Genomic DNA, 21,808 nt, shown 5'->3' on the forward strand with positions numbered 1-21,808 from the left:
CCTTCAAGTAGTTCAACGCTTTCTGAATGGCTATTAAAACTACAGAGGGTAAAATCTTATTTGACAAACCCCGCAGTTAGATATTTTGTTGTTAGATCGCTTTAGTAGCGATAAACCTTTTATGTATAGTAAAAAACTTGCGAAATCTTTTATTTTAAATTACTTTTCCAGAGGCAGCAACATGCATCAAGTAGGCTACAAAAATTATAGTATTTTTTAACTACTCTTTAACTATACGCATTCACTTTACTATCGCTTTATCGATTCCTGGGTATATCTTGATTTAAGCTTCATGTATATATACCAAAACCGTATACATTGCATTTTCTATCTTACCAATGGCGAGGCCGCTGACAAAGGTCAAGCCGGAGCTGGTGTAGGCTGATGAAAGCTGAGCGTCGGTGAGCAGTCGTGGACTGGATATTGCCGAGCTGGAACGAAACACGATTAAGGATTAGATACGCTTTGGAAAAAACCGTCTGTGCAAAAGCCGTGCGACAATCAGGTATCTCAAAAGAAGTGTGAAAGCCCATACATTTGGGACTTTTGTAAAACAAGCTTTGTTTATTTATTGCCTGTTTAATGTCATTTGCCAACGAATTGGAAACATTACGTTGCCATATCGAGAATTTATGTGCTTTTGATGACCGAAAATCACGGACAGTGTTTGTTCAGTTTTGTTAGGGACCCAAAAAGTAAAATAAAATCCACTTCTATAAGAGAATTAGAATTAAGTAATTAATTACCATTAAGAAGATCAAGAAATATTTAATAATGAAAATTTTACAAATTTAACAATGATACCTAAAGCCTAAACACACTCAAGTGGGTTTAAATTGGTCAAGCACGAATTTTCAATCGATTTTGTTTGGGAAAGAATGTCGAGTTAACTGAGCCTTGTACTTACGTGGCGACGACGCTGCCCTGAGAAAAGGTGATGTTTATGACGCTGATGTTTCCTGCAGTGAAACTGGCGACCAGTGCGGCCTGTACTTTGCCAAAATAGTCAATGTACAGCGCCGACAATGTGTTAAGCAGATCGTTGCTGAACACGAAGGTGCCGTTCAGTGTCACTCGAACGAAAAACACGCCTGAATATAAAAATATGTTTTTCAAGCTTTGCTTCGCCATTCGTATGCAAGGAACGAGCAATTCATGAAGATAGAACGGCAACCAAGCTTTGGACAGATTGCGTTTTGACTAAAGGGATTTCGATTAAGCACGCGATAACCTTGGTTTTCCATTTAGCAGTGTTGCGATGACTTAAGTCAATGACTTGAATTAAGTGCACTCAAGTCACTATTTTTAAATTATTTGAGTAAACTTAAGTCGTTGTAAAATGACATGATTTGAGTCTTTTGAACAAATGACATGACTTGGACTTAAGTCATTGAGTGAAATCACTTGGGTCGAAGTTGAGTGTTTTCATTTAGAATTGTTCTTCACAATTGACCTATTTATCTCAATTCTGCACCTAAAACGATTAGCGTACACTATATGTCGATGTCGGGGATTTGTTAGTTTTTGGTTGATTTATTGTCCATAAATAGACGACTAACAATTTTAATCGTTTAATCGTAAACTTGGTGGTTTGACTTGAAGTTGGCTTGCTCTAATAATGACTTGACTTGGGCAACTGACGACTTTGACTGGGACTTGAATTGTTAAATTTTGAAAAGACTTAGACTTAAGGTATTTCACAAATGAACTAAATGCTTACATGTAGCTTCCCATGATATTGGCGCAGGTTTCACAAATTACTTGACAGGGACTTAAGTCATTTAAAGTGACTTGTTTACAACACTGCCAATAAGAACCCAATTTAATTTTACAACAATTAATAAGCACGTACGGTGGCAGGCGGTGGCGACGGATGTAAACTTGGAATCGCACGGACAGCTGAAGCTTCCCGCGCTGTTGGTGCAAGTTGAGTTGCTTGGACAGGCGGCAGTTCCGGTCGTGCATTCGTCCACGTCATCACAAGTGACGCCATCTCCAGTGTAGCCAGCGACGCAAGCACACGAGTAGCTTCCTTGAGTGTTGGTGCAATTGGCCAGGGTTGGGTGGCAGACTGAAGGCGTGGTCGCACACTCGTTGATGTCCACGCATCCTGCAAAAGAAATTGGTAACTTAAAAAAATACAATAAAAAAATTAGTGACTTGAAAATATACAATTAAAAAAATGGTAACTTAAAGAAATACCCCCCCCAAAAAAAATTGGTAACCTAAAAAATACAATAAAAAAAAATTGGTAATTTAAAAAAATACAATAAAAAAAAATTGGTAAGTTAAAGAAATACAATAAAAAAATTGGTAACTTACAAAAATACAAAAAAAAATTGGTAACTTACAGAAATGCAAAAAAAGTTGGTAACTTAAAAAAAATGATGAAAAAAAAAATTGTAACTACAATAAAAAATTGGTAACTTAAAAAAATACAATAAAAAAAATTGGTAACTTAATGTTATATTATAAAATATCACTCACTTCAGAGGTATTTGACACAGGCTTGGTAAAATCGGGTTTTTGTGTTATTTTAAGAGATTTTTCCTATTAGGCCAAACTAAACGTGCCAGACACTTGAATAGTAGGCTATAACGCGCATATTTTATCGCGTAGGTTTTTGACAGGTTTCGTAACGGAAAATGTAACTTTAATATTTTTACACGTTTCGGAGGAATTCGACACATGCTTGGTAAAAAAACACTTAAAAAATCGGAATTATTGTGTTACTTTTAAGTGTTTTCCCTTTTAGACCAAACTAAAAGTGACAGACGTTACAAAAAAATTAACTAATCTTTCCAGACACCAGAATAGTACGCGTATGTTTTATCGAGCATATAGGTTTTTAAAAGGTCTCCATATTAATTCAAAGAAACTACACGCGTTGTTGAAAAACACTCTAATTCTTGGGTGCACTATGGACGGAACTGTAATGCAGCCTGATAATGAATTGTAAAGCCAAAAACGTCGACTAGATCGACAACATCTTGATTCAAACGTTTCGATACGAGTTGCATCATCAACAGTTATTGCGAAACCTCTTCCTTATCAAGTTCATGTCGATTTACTTGACCGCTTTGGCTTTGCAATTCATGCACAAGCGACTCTAGTTCTACATACGTAATTTTTTCTTGATTCTAGTTCTGATTGCGATAGACAGGCAACTGGCGAATCTTACCTCCAGTCAAGTTGGTACCAACGTATCCAGTGTTGCAAGTGCACGTCACAGGTGAGGTTGCGTTGTTACAAGTTGTTGTCGAGCTGTCGCAGTCAGAACAAACCAAGGCTAGAAATAAAAATACATGTTCAGCAATAGTCGGACTTCGTGGTAGTAAAAAGGTAAGAAAGTTTGATCGTCGAATTAACACAAATTTACAACAAAATTTCTAGTCGGCAAAAACGCAGAGTAAGTTGGTTTTACTACTCTTTAAAATGTTTTTCAGTTAGCATTTGCTAGCTTGGCCGCTATGAACACAAGCTTGTGGTAATGTTCCGATAGGGCTGATCCTAATTAAATCACGTGCATATGAGAGTATCGGTGTCAACTAAAAAGTACTCTACGGACGGATTTGCAAATTTTCTATACAAATTTAGTTCTTTCGATAATAAAAGGCTCACTATACTTCTCAGTAAAGCGTAAACCGGTCAATTAAATAGCGGCATTTCATTCTTATTTATGTCCCAAAAAGTGAACGGTAAAATGGGTCTACCAAACAAACCTCTGCAAGTTCCAGCTTCCAAGAGGTATCCAGACTTGCAGAGGCAAGTGTATGATCCCTGGTCGTTGGTACAGTTTCCGCCAGAGCCGCAAACGTTGGATAAACACTCGTTAATGTCTAAATAGAAAAATAATATAATCTTCAAATATGTGAACAGTGTTAAGTAGGTAACGCTATCTTATGTTATCGACAAAGAATGATGTTTATGAATAGACGTTAAAGTAGAGTGGTTGGAGGTTTTATTTAGACGTGGTAGGAATATAAAAGCCCGTGAAAAAGGGGGAAATATTTTAAACGTTTTGAATAAGCCTTTTAGTATTCGAAACGTTCAAAATGTTACCAGCTTCTATATGGGCTTTGGTACGGTAACTGAATATTGCCCAAACTTATATACGCAAGCCGATTCCTAAAACTCAAGTAGTCTTGGCTAGCTTTGCACGTAAAACAATTTGCTTGCTGTGTGTGGCGTTTTTATTATTTTTAGGTAAGTTATTGCTCGAAATCGAAAGAGAGTCCATTTTTCTAGTTTAACGTTTTATTTTTATGTCAATAACATAACTTGAGGTTGGCTTGCTTTTATAATTACTTGACTTGGACTTGACGTGGGCAACTGATAACTTTGACTGAGATGTAACTTGTTATTCTCGCAAAAGACCTGCCTTGGACTTGTTACGACTTGACCAGGACAAGTTACTTTTCAAATAACTTGTAGTTATTTTTCAAAAGACTTAAAGGTATTTTTCGTGACTTGACCGGGATTCGAGTCTTTTCAAAATGACTTGTTTACAATACCGCGCATTAAATGTGAACGTTACCTCGGCACATGAATCTATCCTGTTGGTATCCGCTGGAACAGTTGCAAGTGAAACTGCCGTTGGTGTTCACGCAAGGGGAATTAGAGCAGATGTCAGTGATGGTGGTACACTCGTCCACGTCCTGACAAGTGATGTCAGGCGGTGAACCGGAATAACCCGAGCTGCAGTTGCAGATCGACGAGTTGCCATCTGCCGACGCGGTGCACGCCGCAAAGTTGCCGCATGGTGGCGGTTCTTCGGCGCACACGCCTGGAAACGATCGGGAAATGTTAGCGCGAAAAAAGGGAATGGTAGATTATTCAGTTTCCTCTCAATTAAAAAAAATAGGTAAAAGCTTGGTTTTACAAAAAATGGTTGAAAGCTTATTTTACAAGAATAGATGAAACCTTGTTTTTCACAAAAGGCCAGAAAATATTTATTTGCCGACATACAAGTTGGTAACAATCTAATTAAATACAGAACTGCTTTTAAGCGCATTACCGTCTAGGCCCACACACAAAAAATCCTTATAAAGTATTTGAAACTTTATGTTAAATGAATTATTGACAAACCCAAAAATACGTTCAAAATATGATGACCTCTTGCGAAAAGGAAAACAGTTACCCAATACATCAATGCACCCTACAAAGAATGACCTCACAGAACAAATGTTTCGAAAGTGTTAAGCTTACCAGTGACAGGTTGTGTAGCAAACAGGTTCTGATCACCAGCCGACGGGTTGTAGGTTGCGATCACATCCTGGACGGTTCCAGTGGAGTTGGTTGTGAATTGAACACTGCAAAATATGTTTGACTTGTAATGGTTTGCTCAAAACGGGATATGTTTATTGATTAAGATTATCTTCAACAAAACCTATTTATACAAAAACCTATTTATTTTTGCTTTGTTTTCTATCGATTTATTTCGGCAAGCAGAACGAGGAATCGCAACCGACCAGCGATGACAGTTTTTGGTCTTGCAGCGAAAGATTTTCAAACAATCTTATGGTGCGAGGTAAATGTATATTGCAAAATAGTGCGACGTGTCGAGGCGCCAAAATAATTATGTACTACTACTTTTATGGCTCAAAGTCAGAATGAAAGTATATATTTTTTTCTAAGATTCTTACTTTGACCAGACGAAGCACGGTTGTGCGAAGGCTTGTCAACATTACAATGCAATTTGTCGTTATTTAGTGCCACCTGACCACTATTCAGAATTACACAAATGACGCCATTTGCAAAGCAGTGATTGTCCTATTTCTATTTTATTTCCCACCGCTTAAGCTTCCGAGTACTTATTTAAAAATTTACCGAAAGTGCCTACAACGCATAAAGTTCAGAAGGCGTGAACAGATGTCTTTTTTTAATGATTTAATCACAATCAGGCGGCAGTCTTAGGACTGAATAAAACGTTGAAACCTATATATCTGATTTTCGTGTACGTACTTGGCCAGGACGCTGCCGGGATAGAAAGTGACGCTCACAATCTGGACGATGAAGATGGCGGAGAACTTCAGCCGGATGTTGGTCTCGATTGTCGTCCTCAGATTGATGTAGGTTACTGATGTTATATCCTGGAGCGACGCCGTGAAGACGTATGTGGTGACCAACGTGAATTGAGTCTTCACAATTACTGCAAAAAAGTGGATTGACTAAGTCGAAATGTATGTTCGCGTGGATTCAATAGGCTTCAATACTAATTTAACAAACGGTGATTTAGCTTTCTTTATAAGTTTCATAAAAACCTTGGTATAACTATAAAAAAGGCATTATAAATAAAATAAAATAAAATAAATTAAAGAACAAATTACGATATACACTTAACAATTGAGTTAATTGCGCTCTTTAACGTTGCGAACGTTGTTTGTTTTTGAAGGGTAAAAATTAAATAGGTTAGTATATATGCAACGCACGCACACGCACGAGCACGCGCACACACGCACACTCACACACACACACACGCACACTCACACACACACACACACACACACACACATATGTGTACGTACATATAGCATCTGTGTTTAGCAACAATTTTTATGTAAATGTGATATTAACAGCAACTCACGATTGCACACGTTCCCGTCGCCGCTGTAGCCTGCATTACAAACGCATTTGAAGCTTCCTACAGTGTTGGAGCAAGTAGCGGTGTTGATACACGGGCTCACGCTGGCCGCACACTCGTTAACGTCTTCACAAGTAAATCCGGTCCCGTTAAATCCGCTATTGCAGGCGCAAGTGTAACTTCCGCGGGTGTTGGTGCAATTAGCGTTGGGAGCACAGCTGTCGGTGCCCGCTGCACATTCGTTAATGTCTTCGCAATTGCTACCGTCGCCTGAGAAGCCTGCTTTGCACGCGCAAGTGTAACTTCCGATTGTGTCCGTACAGATTGCGTCGGTGTGGCAGGGCGACGTTGTGGCTGCGCATTCGTTCACGTTCGTGCAGCTCGTTCCGTTGCCGGTGAAGCCAGCTTTGCAGGCGCATCTAGAATACAAAGCGTAAATTATTACCTTTTTAGAATACTAAATGAAAGATACACACACATTTTTGTTCAATAATTGTGATCTAGCCCCTCTGAAGCTCCTTTTACTATCAATTACGACGCCGATAATGCCATAATTAAACGGTGAATCAGTTTGTTTATCGATGAGTAAAGTCTTCTTTTGTGCAGCGTACCAATTCGAGATAGGAATTGCAATATTTTAACCATAGCGACACTGATAGCCTACGCCCATGCATAGGTAGGTATCATTTTGAACGTTTCAAATAACTCTTTATTCATTTTCAACATAGTTTATGTTTTCAAAATGATACCTACTTCTGTATGAGCTTTGATATTCTTATTACGTCTTACTACAACTTCAAACGATTATGCTCAAAATATATTGATAGCGATATTTATGACGTACTTTGTCATGCGCCCGACACGAAAAGCTTTAAAAGAAACATCAGCTAATTTGGCTTGGACGGTTTATTTTGCCCAAGATATTAGGGGTCGATATGGGAATGAAATACAAAGTATCGAACACCCTTCAGTTTGAGATTGGAATTGAATTGAAAGCTTAACGACCGGTGCTAGTTTGGAACTTACGTATAGCTTCCTTGGGTGTTCTGACATGTTGCATTATGGTGACAGTTGTTCGCTGTGGCGTCCAAACACTCGTTCACGTCCACGCAGCTGGTTCCGTTGCCTTGAAAAAATTAATAGACTTATCAATGCGAAGTCAACTTTTTATATTTTTATGGAAACGATGGTTTGATATCATTTAAACCCAGTCAAATCAATCTTGGAACTGGTTAATATGAAAGCCAACATAGTAGTGAGAAGCTTGTTTAAGTAACATGTAATACAGTCGTCATTTTTTGCGCCTAATCAGCTGCTACAGGAAATACCGGTGTTAATATATTTACTAAACGTACAGTCTTGACAAAAACCATTTTAATTATTGGGTACACTATGCACTGAACGGTAATATAACTTGATAATGATTTGCAAAACCAAAAAGGTCGAGTAGATCGGCAATGATAATTTTTGGCTTGGCAAAATTATTATCAAGCTATTTTAATACGTTATCTCAAGCAGTAGGCCATCTTACAAAGAGTTAATCATGTCCAATTTCATTCCACTTACCGGTGTATCCTGCGTTACAGGTGCAAGTGAACGATCCCGGGTTGTTAACGCACGTCGCATGTTGGTGGCAGTTGTTGCTCCCCCCAGCCAAGCACTCGTTAATGTCCTGACATGTAACTCCGTTGCCTATAATTACATGTTTATTTAGGTACACTATGCTCGGATCTGTAATGTAGCTTGATTATGAATTGCAAAGTCAAAAAGGTCGAGTAGATCAACATCATCTTGATTAAGACAATCTTGTATTATCTTCAGTTAATGTGATACAAGTTCGTATAGAAAATCAAGATGATGTTGTTCTACTCAATTTTTTTGGCTTAGAAATTCATTATACATTTTTATACACAGCACAAGTAGGAAATGATATGAATCTGTCATAAAAAATATGCTTATGTTAATTTGCTATCGAATAATTTCCCTTGGGATACAATACTAAGTATACACGCTTCATGTCAAGCCGAACTTTACCAACTTAATTTAAGTCGCCCTTTTCAGCAACCCTATCTAGCTTGACAAAATGGTTAGTAAGAAGGGATGTCCAAAAATATCGGGTCGAAGCCTGTAATACCCGCTGCTAAGTGGTAGTATTGGTACTAATTTGAGGATGGATACCAAGTTGTTGAAGGAATTTCAGCTAGGATTTGCGATTAAACGCGGAATTTTTATTTCGTAATAAACTGGAAAATAATAATAAGCTGGAAAAAATGATAATAAGCTCGAAACATTACTTTTGAACATCTCAACTTCATCTGTTTTGCTGTTTGCATGGTAATTAACGTCATTTGGTATTAGTTAGGTTCGCGGCACTTTTTGTCTACAATATCGGCTATCGGTGTTGGAATAAAATCTCCAGTGTCGGACAACCCTGTTGGTGAGTACGGCCTTTGGTGAGTTTCCGTGAAGATACCAGGGTGTTGTGTATAAGAGAGGTGGGTCTAGGGTTTGTCTTACCTGAGTAACCAGGTTTACAAGTGCAGGTGAAACTTCCAATAGTGTTGGCGCATAAAGCGTCAGAATGACAATTATCCTGGCCAGTTGTACATTCGTTAATGTCGTTGCAGCTGAATCCGTCCCCTGAATAGGATATATGTTTAAGTAATAATTAATTTACGCCACGCCTATTATCTTCTTTCTTCAATAATGCATCTTGCGTCTGTGCCTCTAAGTTGTTTTTAAACTTTATGCAATTTACTGATTTGTTAACATAAATACTTGATCACACAGTTCACCGAATTTCGATGACATGAATACTTGTGTGAAATTCAATTCAGCAGTTTAAAATGTGTTTGCCAATAAACTTTGACGGCGCTCAATATTTATAAGCAGGTAATTAGCTTATGCAAAAAACAATTAGTTTCTTTCTTACCTGTGTATCCTGCGTTGCACGCGCACGAGAATGAACCGGTGGTGTTGGTACAAGTTGCATTGCTATCACATGGATTTGACAAACACTCATTGATGTCTGTGCATGTTTTTCCGTTGCCTAAATACCGTAATATGATTTAGTAATGGCTGAAGCGTTATCTTATGCGGTAATGTAAAACTGTCAACGAACTACTTTTCAGTCTTGCAATTTTACTGCTTTGATTTGACGATACAGGTATGTATTGTTTTTAGCTTCCGGTTAAAAAAATATCAGTACTAAGAGCCTGTAAAAATACATAAACAATATTGTTAAATCACCTATCACAAACTTTTCAAGGGAAAAAACAACGTTGCTATAAAGATTATTTTTTTAAATGTGACAGGTATCGCAAAACCTTGGAACCGGAAAAGTAATCATAAGCAGCTAAATACGCTTTTACCATACCGAACATAAACGTAAGTTATAAATCAGTACAAAAATCAACCTGCAACTACAAACATCAACCTGCATCTATTTGAACTAGGTGGACTGTAGAAAGGATGTAAGGTATAAGTTGACGACAATAGTATTCCAATCAAAAGCAAAAAAAAACGCGGTCCATCCAACAATTGTACTTACCGCTGTAGCCAGAGTCGCAAGTGCACACGAAAGATCCATTAGTGTTGGTGCACGTGGCCAGCATGTCACAAGGGTAAGTGGCGGCCGAGCATTCGTTGTCGTCATTACACGTAGCCCCGTCACCCAGGTAGCCGGTCTTGCAAGTGCACGTGAAGCTACCCTCAGTGTTGACGCAGTCAGCGTTGCTGTAAAACACGGTTAGGTTATGTTTTGTTTTATTTTAAGGATGCGCTTAAGGACAATTGGGCGATGTTAATTTAATAGCTAAACACTTGCTAAGCAGCGCATAAGAATTTTTGTGAATAATCGATGACATTTATTCTAGCTTGACCATCAATTTGCAGTTCACAATTTTCAAGTTTTGGTTCAAATTGAATTATTGAGCGTAGCCAATCAATGTTAGTTGTAGCCTAGACGGGGCGTCCTAAATATCACTAAAAAATTAATCACAATCATTATGTCGAAACTTGTGTACACGAAGTTGTTTAGATGCAAACTGATATTCATGTTAAGGTATTCATTGTAGGGTTAATCTTTCAAAAAACTAAGTTTAGAATTTAATAATACAAAGGCGTCCACTAGGTAACACAATAAGAAACAAATTAATTTTGTGAGAACTCGAGTTAAATTTTCAAGCCTTTTTAAAGCCTGACATCCTAATAGTATACAATACGTATTGTTTAATCAAGTTTCCATCACGTTTCGGTTAAAACTGAATTATTGAGCGTTACCAATCAATGTTAGATGTTTGCAAGAATTTTAAAACTTACAAATGGAAGGCGGACTTCTGGACTGACAATTTAAACAAAATAAATAAATAAAAGTAAAAAGCATTTTGATCTCTTTACCTCGAACCATACCGACTCTAGCGCGTACATCCAAAGCAAAACTCTTGCTAATAGGCAGCATTAATTTAAACAAACAAATATAAGGATTAAGAAAGTCGACAGTTGCGCCACACACCCAACAACGCAAGTTCAGCAAAACTTTGGAAGTCTAGATGCACTTACCTGTCGCAAGAAGAACTTGTGTCACATTCGTTGACGTCCACGCAGTAAGTTCCGTTTCCGGCGAATCCTGCATTGCACTGGCACTGGGGCGTCGTTCCGTTCAGTACGCAGCTCGCGTTTCCATGACAAGGCTCGGTCAATCCGCAAGCTACAAACAGTACATTCGTAAATTGGTCAATCTAGTCTAGTAATTAAATGAAAAATAAACACAGTTGCGCACCATAATGATTGCACCTTGGATTTTAATGTAGAAAAACAAATTGCCACACAGATTTACGTAATTATTTTGTGCTGTTTAAAATGAATAAATATTCACTAAAATGTTAACGATCTCACCCACCTAGCTACCTGAGTGTGTGAATTATGGTTTGGTAAGGCTTATTACCTCAACTACTTTTCCTATTTAAAGACAAACTGTATTGAATTCTCGCCAAGCTTTCGCACAACCGTGCTTCATCAGGTCAAAGTAGAAAACCATATACTTTGACCTGATAATGCACAGATGTGCGAAACTTGTCAAGAATTCAATAATAGTTGTCTTTATATAGTGCACCCTGATTACCATATTTGGAATTAGAGAAATACGGCCATTACAAAGATTACATTTTCATACAAATTCTGCGTTTCAACACGAAATTTGACGTCCAATGCACCTAAATAAAAAGGTGGTACAACTCACATGTGCAACTGGTGCCGTTTCCGTAGAAGCCACTGTTACATGTGCACTCGAAAGTACCAGGGCTGTTGGTACAGGTGGCGTTCTGGTGGCACGGGCTGGTGGGAGAGCATTCGTTCACGTCTATGCAGCTGGTGCCGTTACCATTGTAGCCGCTGTTACAAGTGCAAGTGAACGGTGTAGCGGTTGTGCTTCCGTCCACACAAGCTGCGTTGGGGCTGCAAGGAACTTCAAGGCAGGAATCGATGTCTGTGAAAAGGATAAACGTGAAACATCGACCGAAATGATCAAATCTAAGTTATATGCTGATAGAAGGGCTGTGGAGTCGGAGTCGGACTTGGGCTCGAATAAGGCTACGTAAAATTACCCGAGTCCCAAGTCCGACATATAAGGGGCGTCTTAAAGCTTAAGTTGGCCACAAATAGAGATGTAAAAAATGAATTTTGCAAGCTCGAAGTTATAGGTGAAACAAATTATATCGGGAGTTTTAAATTGAAGCAATAAAGCGTTTGTTTACTAAATACAATCCATTTTAATGAGATCTAAGTAAAGGGTCCCTGAACAACCATAGTTAAACAGATCGCATAGTGAATAGCATAACATAGGTAACAACTCACGGTTTGTAATTTATAACATCTCCTTACTACGTTATAGTTAATACATGATTAAGCGCCTAATATTAATACCTGCGGTCGGCGGGCTTGTGAAGATGTTGCTGTTTTCGAGAGTGGCGTTGTATGTGTTCAAGATGGTGGTAGCGTTGCCAGGCGCAAGGACTCCAATCGTGTATCTGAAAAGAGAGGAAACAGCTTAAGTTGCGATAAAGAGAGCTTAAACTTGACATGAAAGGGATCCCACACAAACCGAAAGGATAAATAGAACGTGATAACCTTAATGATTTTATTATCGAAGCGGTCCCTAAAAAGAAGTACAAGGATAGCTAGTGCGTTTAAGATTTTCCATGAGTATTAAAGTTGATTGTGTCGTCGACTGAAGTAGTTCACAATGTTTGGATTTATTAAGTCTGGTTTATGGTAGGGGTTGAGGGCATTATGAATTTCTACACACTATTTAACCTTGGTACCTATTATATTAATATGTAAATACGAATTAATATCAGTAGAAATTGATCTACAAATCTATACTATTCCATAACCTCAAAGTTGAGAAACACTGGTAGAGTCGGCCAAAGATATGCACAATGGCCGTTCAGTGACTTTTCCACGACTGAAAATTCAGTTAAAACACAACGAACGAAAGCGTACCTTGCGACCACGAGCCCGTTTCTGTTGAAGAACTTCACGTTACGGAGCTCCAAGTTGTTGAAGTTGGCGAAGGTGATGGCCAGCTGAGTCGTGACACTATTCCTGAGGGAGATGTAGTCGGGGTTGGTGTTCACGGCGAGAGACGCTGTGTAGCTGTTTGTCATGTTCTGTTCGAACTGGAACTCGCCGCCAATAACTGTAGAGAATATGAATCGTGTGAAAAGGAAGGTGTTAAAGAACTAGAATCAGAGCACACAAGCAACAAATTAGATAAGAATTAGAAGCATTTTGCTTTAATGCATTGAATTGGAAAACTAGAATTATCTAGTTGTCCAAGTCTGGCTTAGGGATGTCCGATCAAAAAAAAAACGTGAACGTATAACATTATATAACTCACGATTACAAGTATAAAGATGTCTGATAATATCGGATCGGAGCCGATACCCGATAACATGAGGTAGTATCGGTACCCGTCCGATACTAGGCTGGTATCGGTTTTAATCCGTCACCAATTTTATAGAGGAATTTTAGACTTCATTTGCGATCTAACGCAGCCATTCTACCTTGACATGTGAATTTAATAAAAAATTGTAGGTTAACAATTGGAGTCAAATAAACTTATTAACATTAAAAGCAAGTATTGGTCTAATAACCAGGTAGAAAAATCCCTGAAAGTTTTTCATGTCATTTACTTTGTTGCTTGAGCATGACGTCATTTGGTATCGTATCGAAACCCGAAACTTTTAAGCTAAATACTTTCGGAAGTAAGGAATCTCCCGCAGACAAGAAAATGTAAAAGAAAGAGTTTTGTATCAGACGATCTTAAAGACTATTTACAAAAACATCCTATTGATAAGGCGAAATTAAAAAAAAAGATTTATGTTTGATACATGTTTTTATAAATTTTTCTAAGACCACCCGATACTTTTATTTCAGAATATAGAAAATGACAAGTATCGGGCATTCCAAGTGTTTTTACCGGTACAGCGTATACCTGCGCATATTCATTTACCGGACGCTGTTCCGGATCGTTCCATAGCTTATTTTCACCACTGCCTTTAGCAAACTAAAATTGAGTCGATTTATTCGACTTAAGATACCAATAACACCTAAAAGCGCTCAAAAAATCTCCTAAAATAAAGCGAAATTCCCGAGCATAAATCTATATGTTTCAAGACGACAGAGCTTCAAAACACCCAGTTACACTCACAGGTGCAGTTCAGCCCGTCTCCGCTGTACAATGTCTTGCAAGTGCAGACGTAGCTTCCCACTGTGTTGCTGCAGAGCGCGTTGGCCTGACACGAGCTCGTCCCGTCTGTGCACTCGTTCACGTCGCTACAGTTCAGTCCGTTGCCAGCGAATCCAGGGTTACAAGTGCAAGTGAAGCTACCTGTTGTGTCCATGCAAGTTGCGTTGCTGTGACAGGGCGAAGTCGTCGCCGCGCATTCGTTGATGTTGACGCACGTTCCTAGGTAAGGATGAGACGAAAGTTAACTCGGCGGTGCTCATTTTTTAAAGGGGGGCATACACTTTTTAGGGATGACGTCACTAAGTGATGCTGTTCTCTAGAAAACTCCCCGTCTAATCGCGTATAACGCGGACGCCTTTATAGAGTTAATGTGTTACACGACAGGGTATGCATTTCGCCTTTGGGATGAGATTCCCTTAAAAAGATTAAAAACATTAAAAACGACTGAAAGTTCGAAGACAAAAAAATTCTATTGTGAGTTTGTTTGGTGTAATTTCTTCTTCTCTTACATTTACTTGAGTTTAAATTACCTAAAATTAGTTTTATGAGGGGAAACAAATTTAAATATATCGCTAAAACTGGAGTTTACATTTTGTAAGTACACGCCAAGCAATACTGTAGCCAGCATTACAGTTTTACGGCAATAAAAGTCTGTCGAACAACAGAGCAATAAACCCAAAGGCTAACCATTTGTGGCGGGTGGGTATCCTGGTTTGCATGCGCACAAGAAGGATCCTGGAATATTGGTGCAGGCTTCGTTGATTCCACATGCATTGGTGTTGTTGCACTCGTCAATATCCGAACATGTCTAAACGAATTAATATTTTAGGTTTTAACATTAAGGCGTATCTTTATAGAATCCGATATCACCGGCGGCAGGTATTAGCCAGTCGATCACTGCTCCGCTGACGCGTATATTAACAACTAAAACTCGTAGTTAAAAACAGTAAAAACAGGATCAGACGTTTTGTTTAGAAGAAAAATATATTTCGCCAAGTGGCATCTTAGTTCCTTATTCAAATAGAATCTGTTTTTTTTTTGTTTTTTTTTAATGTTTTAACTATGAGTTTTATTTGTTAATATTTTAGGTTTCAACGTAAAAAAAATATAATACTTCAAGTCACGACAAAACGCATTTATTTACCAGTAAGCTCTACTTACGATGCCTGTTCCTGCGTATCCTGTCTTGCAGTTACAGGTGAACGATCCTTCCGTGTTGGTGCAGTTTGCATTTGGTGAACAAATGCTTGAAGTTAAGCATTCGTCGATGTCCGTGCAAGATAATCCGGTTCCTGTGTAACCTGCAAAGGAAATACGACCTTTATTTTCCACAATGTTTTTATTTGGATCTTTCTGAAAAAGTGTTTTCATTAACTGTACGTCGATAAAACGTACAAAAGCGAGTTTTTTGCTTTGAAAAGATCTATAAAGCCCCTTTGTTGCGTGCCATTAAAGTTATAGATTAACCTAATTTGTATAATTTTTAATTAATTATTGAAAGGCCATGTAGAATAGCTACATATGTAAATAATTAAATTGATGATTTAAGTAACATGGTTGTTATTTTGTCGGACTAGCCCAGTCTATTCAAGATCATCTCGAAAATGAATTAATAAAAGTTTCAAAAGGTTCAAACTAAGCTGTCATTTTTTTTGTGGGCTTTGATAAATGTTCTATATTAAAACTTAAAACCAATGTTTCCCAAACTGTTCGCTGCGAAGCTTTCTGTAATTTTGGAAAATAAGTTATTTGTATTACCAATAGGTATACCAAGCAAGCATTTTAGACTTAAATACGCACTACCTATTACAAATTAATCATATTGAGACATTTAAATATAGTTTGTCGCATGTTAAGGGCGATTGTAAAATTACTCTATTGTTATCCTGTTAAACGTGTGCCGCGAGCAAAAAAGTTTGGGAACCACTGCTTTAAACCATTATGCTCAAAAGATAGAAAATTACTTTTCAATTAGTAAAAAAACGTCAACAAAACCCTTCATAAAAGTAATAAACCAAATAAAGATCAATATTCGATCAAATGTGGAAAGATGAGTCGTGACAAGATTTCAAAAAAATTACATTTTCAACTAAAACCTCAAGCCATTATGCTCCAAAGGGAGAATTTTAGTTTCAATATTTTTTTAGATACAAAGTCACTTTGTTCCCTCTCACCAGTGATGCAGCTGCAAGTGAAGCTACCGATGTTGTTGGTACAGTTGGCCTTCGCATGGCAGGTCGTGTTCACCAAGCACTCGTTGACGTCATCACACGTCACACCGCTCCCGCTACGTCACAATGCACATAATGAATAAACACAGCAGAAGATTATGCTTAAATCAACATGTGCTTAGGGTTTTCGTTTTACGAACGCTTTGCTTTTTCGATGATTAATATTTTACCGTTGAACTACGATTGATGTATAGAACTAGTTATACCTTACAAGTTCCTTTTCATTCAATATTTAGAACAACAGATTATTCTACAAAAGCTTTACTTTTTTAAAATCAAGAATTTTTACCAAAAACCCTGAGTTTATTAGTACTACATTTGTGAAACCACCGTAAAGGAAATAAAACCAAGGGGGTGTCATTATGCTAATTAAGGACAAAACGTCGAAATGAAGTAATGTTCCAGAAACCAATACATTACTATTGTCTCAATATTAGAATGAAGACCATGATCTCATCTTAGTCTTTTTTTGCAACGTTTACCGTAACATAACGGCAGGACGTATAGGTTTAAGGATAGGCCAAAGCGGTAAAACGTCACGCATTACCTAAAGCCATTTTTGCAAGTGCACGAAAACCCGGGCACCAGATCGTCGCAGGTCGCATTTGAACTACAGTTGTTGGCTCCTGTCGTGCACTCGTCGATATTAGCACAGGCCGTTCCGTTGCCAGCAAAACCGGCGTTGCAAGTGCACCTGTGCGTGAAATTGGAAACATTGGAAAAAATATCGATTTAAGCGCATAGGGAGAATTCCCGAATGGTCTTTTTCGTAAAGTGTGGTTAGGAAAATAACACGAGATATGTTTTGACAATATCTTTGTACAGTAGAGTTTTGAAGCACCACGACAAAATTGGCTTGTTAGTCGTAAAGGGGGAAGGGGGGAGAGACAATTGTCGAGTCTGGGTTAAATAGCATTTTAAATGCGTTTTCTTTATGTTTGCAAAAATACACTGTGTTTTACAGCGCTTTCTTTATGTTTGCCAATTACGAAGGCAATTCGATTGTTTTGTGTCAGCAATACTTTGTTGCCGATGGGACTTGACTCATGCAACTGGAAACTTTAGATGGGACTTGACTTGTTATTTTTCTTAGACCGATGTTATTTCATAAATGAACTCGATGCTTACGTGTAGCTTCCCATGTTATTGGCGCAGGTTGCATTGCCGTCACAGTCGTTGGCTCCGTTGCATTCGTTAATATCGCTGCAGTTAAATCCATCGCCTGAGTAGCCAGTTTTGCACGTGCAACTTGAATAATAAAGAGGAAAATAAGAAACAAAAAAAATCACCATCTTTTGAGCAATAAAAAATTGAAATTCGGCGCCAACGCTTCAACTTTTTTATCTACCTTGTCTTTAATGTAGGGTAAATGTAACAGTTTTAAGAAGACGTAATAGTACAGGTTATACCTTTTTCTTAGTATTAGTTTTTCTATCTTTAAAACAGAGCGTATAATTTTGAAGGATACAATATAAATTGAGGCAACATTGTAAGATCAAACAGAACAAAATTATCAAAAAAATACAATTTTCTACAAAAGCCGATTTTATTATTTTAAACATTTAAAAAAATATATTTTCATGTTTTTTATTTGAGCGATTTAGAATGAAGCTTACGTGTAGCTTCCGGCAATGTTGGTGCAAGTTGCACTGGAATGACAACTGTTGGATGAGTTGGCGCATTCATCGATATCGCCGCAAGAAAACCCGTCCCCGCTATATCCAGTCTTGCACGTGCAACTGATACCAGACGACAAAATTAGTAAATATTTCATCAACGAATCTATGCAAAAAACTATACTAATATAATTTAGACCAGGGTCCCGCCATTGTAATTTATCCGGCCCGCCGCCTCTTTGACAAACTAGACACATAATACTTTTTTGACTAATTTACCTACGTAAATGCGAAAAATTTTTGCCCGCGACTAAAAAAGGTTGCCAACCCCCTTTAGATCAATACGTAACTATTTTGTAATAAGAAGCTGTAATTTTACCACTTTAATGGATCAGTGCAGAACCTAACAATAATCAAAGTTGTTCCTTTTTTGGAATGAGATTATCCCAACTTAAGTAATTTGCTATAATATATATAATTTATTCCATTATAAACAAGACTTTAACTTACGTATAGGATCCGTCGGTGTTGGTGCAGTTGGCATTGGTATCACATATGTCTGTGCCGCTGCTGCATTCGTTAATGTCCATGCAATTAAACCCATCTCCACTATATCCAGTCTTACAAGTGCATCTGAACAAAATAAAAAAACACTAATTTACCCGTTAAAACTTTTTGCATTATTAACAAGTTAGACAGCATGACACAACAAGCCTTCTCCAACATAATAGTTCATAAACCTAACGATGCATTGAGCAAAAAGGCGTTTTTGTGCAACTGTTTACAGCACAAAAAATACAGGCAAAAATAAATAGCTAATAATAACGGATCCTGTTAGAGTAGGCTCTTTAAAGTTCGATAGCATAGCTGACAAATGAAGTCTGACAATATTCTACCACAACACAGGTATACAGGGTCTCTAGGGAAAGAATTGTTAAAGTACCGGGATGTAAAATGATATTTAGCTTGACAATTTTAGTACATACTTGTCGGGTTAAAATATAAAAGTTGGTTTAAGATTACAGTTGTTCGAACACAGTCGATCCTAAATTTCTACCACCAAAATAATACTATTTTGGTAATAAATAATATAGGTATAAATCTATATCTCAAGATGTTTGTTTTTTAAGTTCCTGTCTTCAGTTAATGAGCTTGTACAAAAACGTCTTAATTTTTGGCTTTGCAATTCATCATTATCAAGCTACATTACCTTTCCGTAGTTCATTTAGATTCACTTCACATTTTTTCCTACTTTTGTTATTATTTATTTTTATTATTGTTAATTTACCCATGCAACATTGTCTTACGTGTAGCTTCCATTGGTGTTGGCGCAGTTTGCATTGGAATCACAACTGTTGGATGAGTTGCTGCATTCGTCGATGTCCATGCAAGTAAATCCGTCTCCGGTATATCCAGTCTTGCAAGCACATCTGAAATCAAATATTCGAATGTGTAAATATCTATCAAATGAGTAAAGGAGAGAAAAATAACTTAATTGCAGTAATCAAAAGTAATGACTTCAAAGATATAAACCCTGTACTACAATATTTGAAATTGTGAAAATGTCAAAGATTCATCCAACACAAACCTATAAATATATTGCATATATTTGCATTACCATTAAGCATATCTTACGTGTAGCTTCCATCAGTGTTAGTACACCTGGCATTGGAATGACAACTGTTTGATGAGTTGCTGCATTCGTTGATGTCCATGCAGGTAAATCCATTTCCGCTATATCCAGTCTTGCAAGCGCAGCTGCAACGGTTTAATCAGAAGAGTGAATATTAATCTTTTGCAAAATGGTGCGAAACAAATTGCTATTTCAACTCAATTTATCAATATAATAATTTGATTATTTGGATATACTCATTTGTAAGATATACATCACCGCGGTATACTCAAGATCGCTGTATCCCAACGTACCCTAATTGTTTTGCATTAATACACACAGAACACTTGCTTACGTGTAGCTTCCATCATTGTTAATGCAGTTTGAATTGGTATCACAAGTGGCTGTTCCGCTGCTGCATTCGTTGATGTCCATGCAAGTAAATCCATCTCCACTATATCCAGTTTTGCAAGCGCAACTGAGATATTTAATTGCAGAGATTTATCCAGTAGTAGCCCATTACAATTATTAATAAGTTAGAATCTAATTATAACATCCTACGCATTTTAACAAAGATCGAGAAAAGAAACTTATTCGACAATAGTGGATATCAAAACATATTGACAGCTAACAAAACACAACAGTCCACATTGATTTTTATTTTGCCAAATCAATGTGTCGGCAAGTTTGAAATGACCAACATGAAAGCCAAGGGCGTTGCATTATTTCACTTCGTTTGTTTAACTTTAAAATAAACCTTGTGTGAACGCTTTTCTGTTAAACGCAATTCAGATTACAAAAAAGCGTAAAAACGCAATAATTAAGTTCAGACGCAATAATTAAGTTTTTATAACGCTTCTGTTAGGTTCTACAGTTAATTGTAGTCCTATAGTTTCAACTGGGTCTGCTGATTTTATTCAATCTAAGCTTTGATAATGAATTGCAAAGCCAATTAGGTCGAGCCAATCGACATCATCTTGATTAAGACGTTTAGATACGAGCTTGTATCATCTTCAGTTAATGAGCTTGTACAAAAACGTCTTAATTTTTGGCTTTGCAATTCATCATTATCAAGCTACATTACCTTTCCGTAGTTCATTTAGATTCACTTCACATTTTTTCCTACTTTTGTTATTATTTATTTTTATTATTGTTAATTTACCCATGCAACATTGTCTTACGTGTAGCTTCCATTGGTGTTGGCGCAGTTTGCATTGGAATCACAACTGTTGGATGAGTTGCTGCATTCGTTGATGTCCATGCAAGTAAATCCGTCTCCGGTATATCCAGTCTTGCAAGCACATCTGAAATCAAATATTCGAATGTGTAAATATCTATCAAATGAGTAAAGGAGAGAAAAATAACTTAATTGCAGTAATCAAAAGTAATGACTTCAAAGATATAAACCCTGTACTACAATATTTGAAATTGTGAAAATGTCAAAGATTCATCCAACACAAACCTATAAATATATTGCATATATTTGCATTACCATTAAGCATATCTTACGTGTAGCTTCCATCAGTGTTAGTACACCTGGCATTGGAATGACAACTGTTTGATGAGTTGCTGCATTCGTTGATGTCCATGCAGGTAAATCCATTTCCGCTATATCCAGTCTTGCAAGCGCAGCTGCAACGGTTTAATCAGAAGAGTGAATATTAATCTTTTGCAAAATGGTGCGAAACAAATTGCTATTTCAACTTAATTTATCAATATAATAATTTGATTATTTAGATATACTCATTTGTAAGATATACATCACTGCAGAATACTCAAGATCGCTGAATCCCAACGTATCCTAATTGTTTTGCATTAATACACACAGAACACTTGCTTACGTGTAGCTTCCATCAGTGTTGGCGCAGTTTGCATTGGTATCACAAGTGGCTGTTCCGCTGCTGCATTCGTTGATGTCCATGCAAGTAAATCCATCTCCACTATATCCAGTTTTGCAAGCGCAACTGAGATATTTAATTGCAGAGATTTATCCAGTAGTAGCCCATTGCAATTATT

At 37.4% G+C, this 21,808-nt stretch overlaps 1 protein-coding gene across 1 annotated transcript in view; it reads right to left on the reverse strand.

Annotated features, from left to right (window-relative positions):
• Window positions 1-21,808, reverse strand: part of LOC146157475 (uncharacterized) — a 150,587-nt gene that overhangs the window by 3,629 nt on the left and 125,150 nt on the right. Inside the window, exons 129-157 of the mRNA XM_083388224.1 lie at window positions 21,634-21,756; window positions 21,302-21,424; window positions 20,974-21,096; window positions 20,148-20,270; window positions 19,816-19,938; window positions 18,691-18,813; window positions 18,181-18,303; window positions 17,738-17,812; window positions 15,495-15,576; window positions 15,021-15,141; window positions 14,295-14,552; window positions 13,085-13,280; window positions 12,506-12,609; window positions 11,823-12,068; window positions 11,144-11,291; window positions 10,134-10,318; window positions 9,516-9,632; window positions 9,101-9,223; window positions 8,150-8,275; window positions 7,610-7,709; window positions 6,587-7,002; window positions 5,965-6,151; window positions 5,209-5,312; window positions 4,538-4,786; window positions 3,723-3,839; window positions 3,182-3,289; window positions 1,853-2,110; window positions 908-1,091; window positions 337-431 (exon numbers count right to left, since the gene is read on the reverse strand). Of these exons, the coding sequence (XP_083244350.1) occupies window positions 337-431; window positions 908-1,091; window positions 1,853-2,110; window positions 3,182-3,289; window positions 3,723-3,839; window positions 4,538-4,786; window positions 5,209-5,312; window positions 5,965-6,151; window positions 6,587-7,002; window positions 7,610-7,709; window positions 8,150-8,275; window positions 9,101-9,223; window positions 9,516-9,632; window positions 10,134-10,318; window positions 11,144-11,291; window positions 11,823-12,068; window positions 12,506-12,609; window positions 13,085-13,280; window positions 14,295-14,552; window positions 15,021-15,141; window positions 15,495-15,576; window positions 17,738-17,812; window positions 18,181-18,303; window positions 18,691-18,813; window positions 19,816-19,938; window positions 20,148-20,270; window positions 20,974-21,096; window positions 21,302-21,424; window positions 21,634-21,756 (4,460 nt within the window). The remainder of the gene's footprint in view (window positions 1-336; window positions 432-907; window positions 1,092-1,852; window positions 2,111-3,181; window positions 3,290-3,722; window positions 3,840-4,537; window positions 4,787-5,208; window positions 5,313-5,964; window positions 6,152-6,586; window positions 7,003-7,609; window positions 7,710-8,149; window positions 8,276-9,100; window positions 9,224-9,515; window positions 9,633-10,133; window positions 10,319-11,143; window positions 11,292-11,822; window positions 12,069-12,505; window positions 12,610-13,084; window positions 13,281-14,294; window positions 14,553-15,020; window positions 15,142-15,494; window positions 15,577-17,737; window positions 17,813-18,180; window positions 18,304-18,690; window positions 18,814-19,815; window positions 19,939-20,147; window positions 20,271-20,973; window positions 21,097-21,301; window positions 21,425-21,633; window positions 21,757-21,808) is intronic.

This window comes from Ascidiella aspersa, chromosome 4 (genome assembly GCF_963924565.1).
Source record: "Ascidiella aspersa chromosome 4, kaAscAspe10.2, whole genome shotgun sequence".
Lineage (NCBI taxonomy): Eukaryota > Metazoa > Chordata > Ascidiacea > Phlebobranchia > Ascidiidae > Ascidiella > Ascidiella aspersa.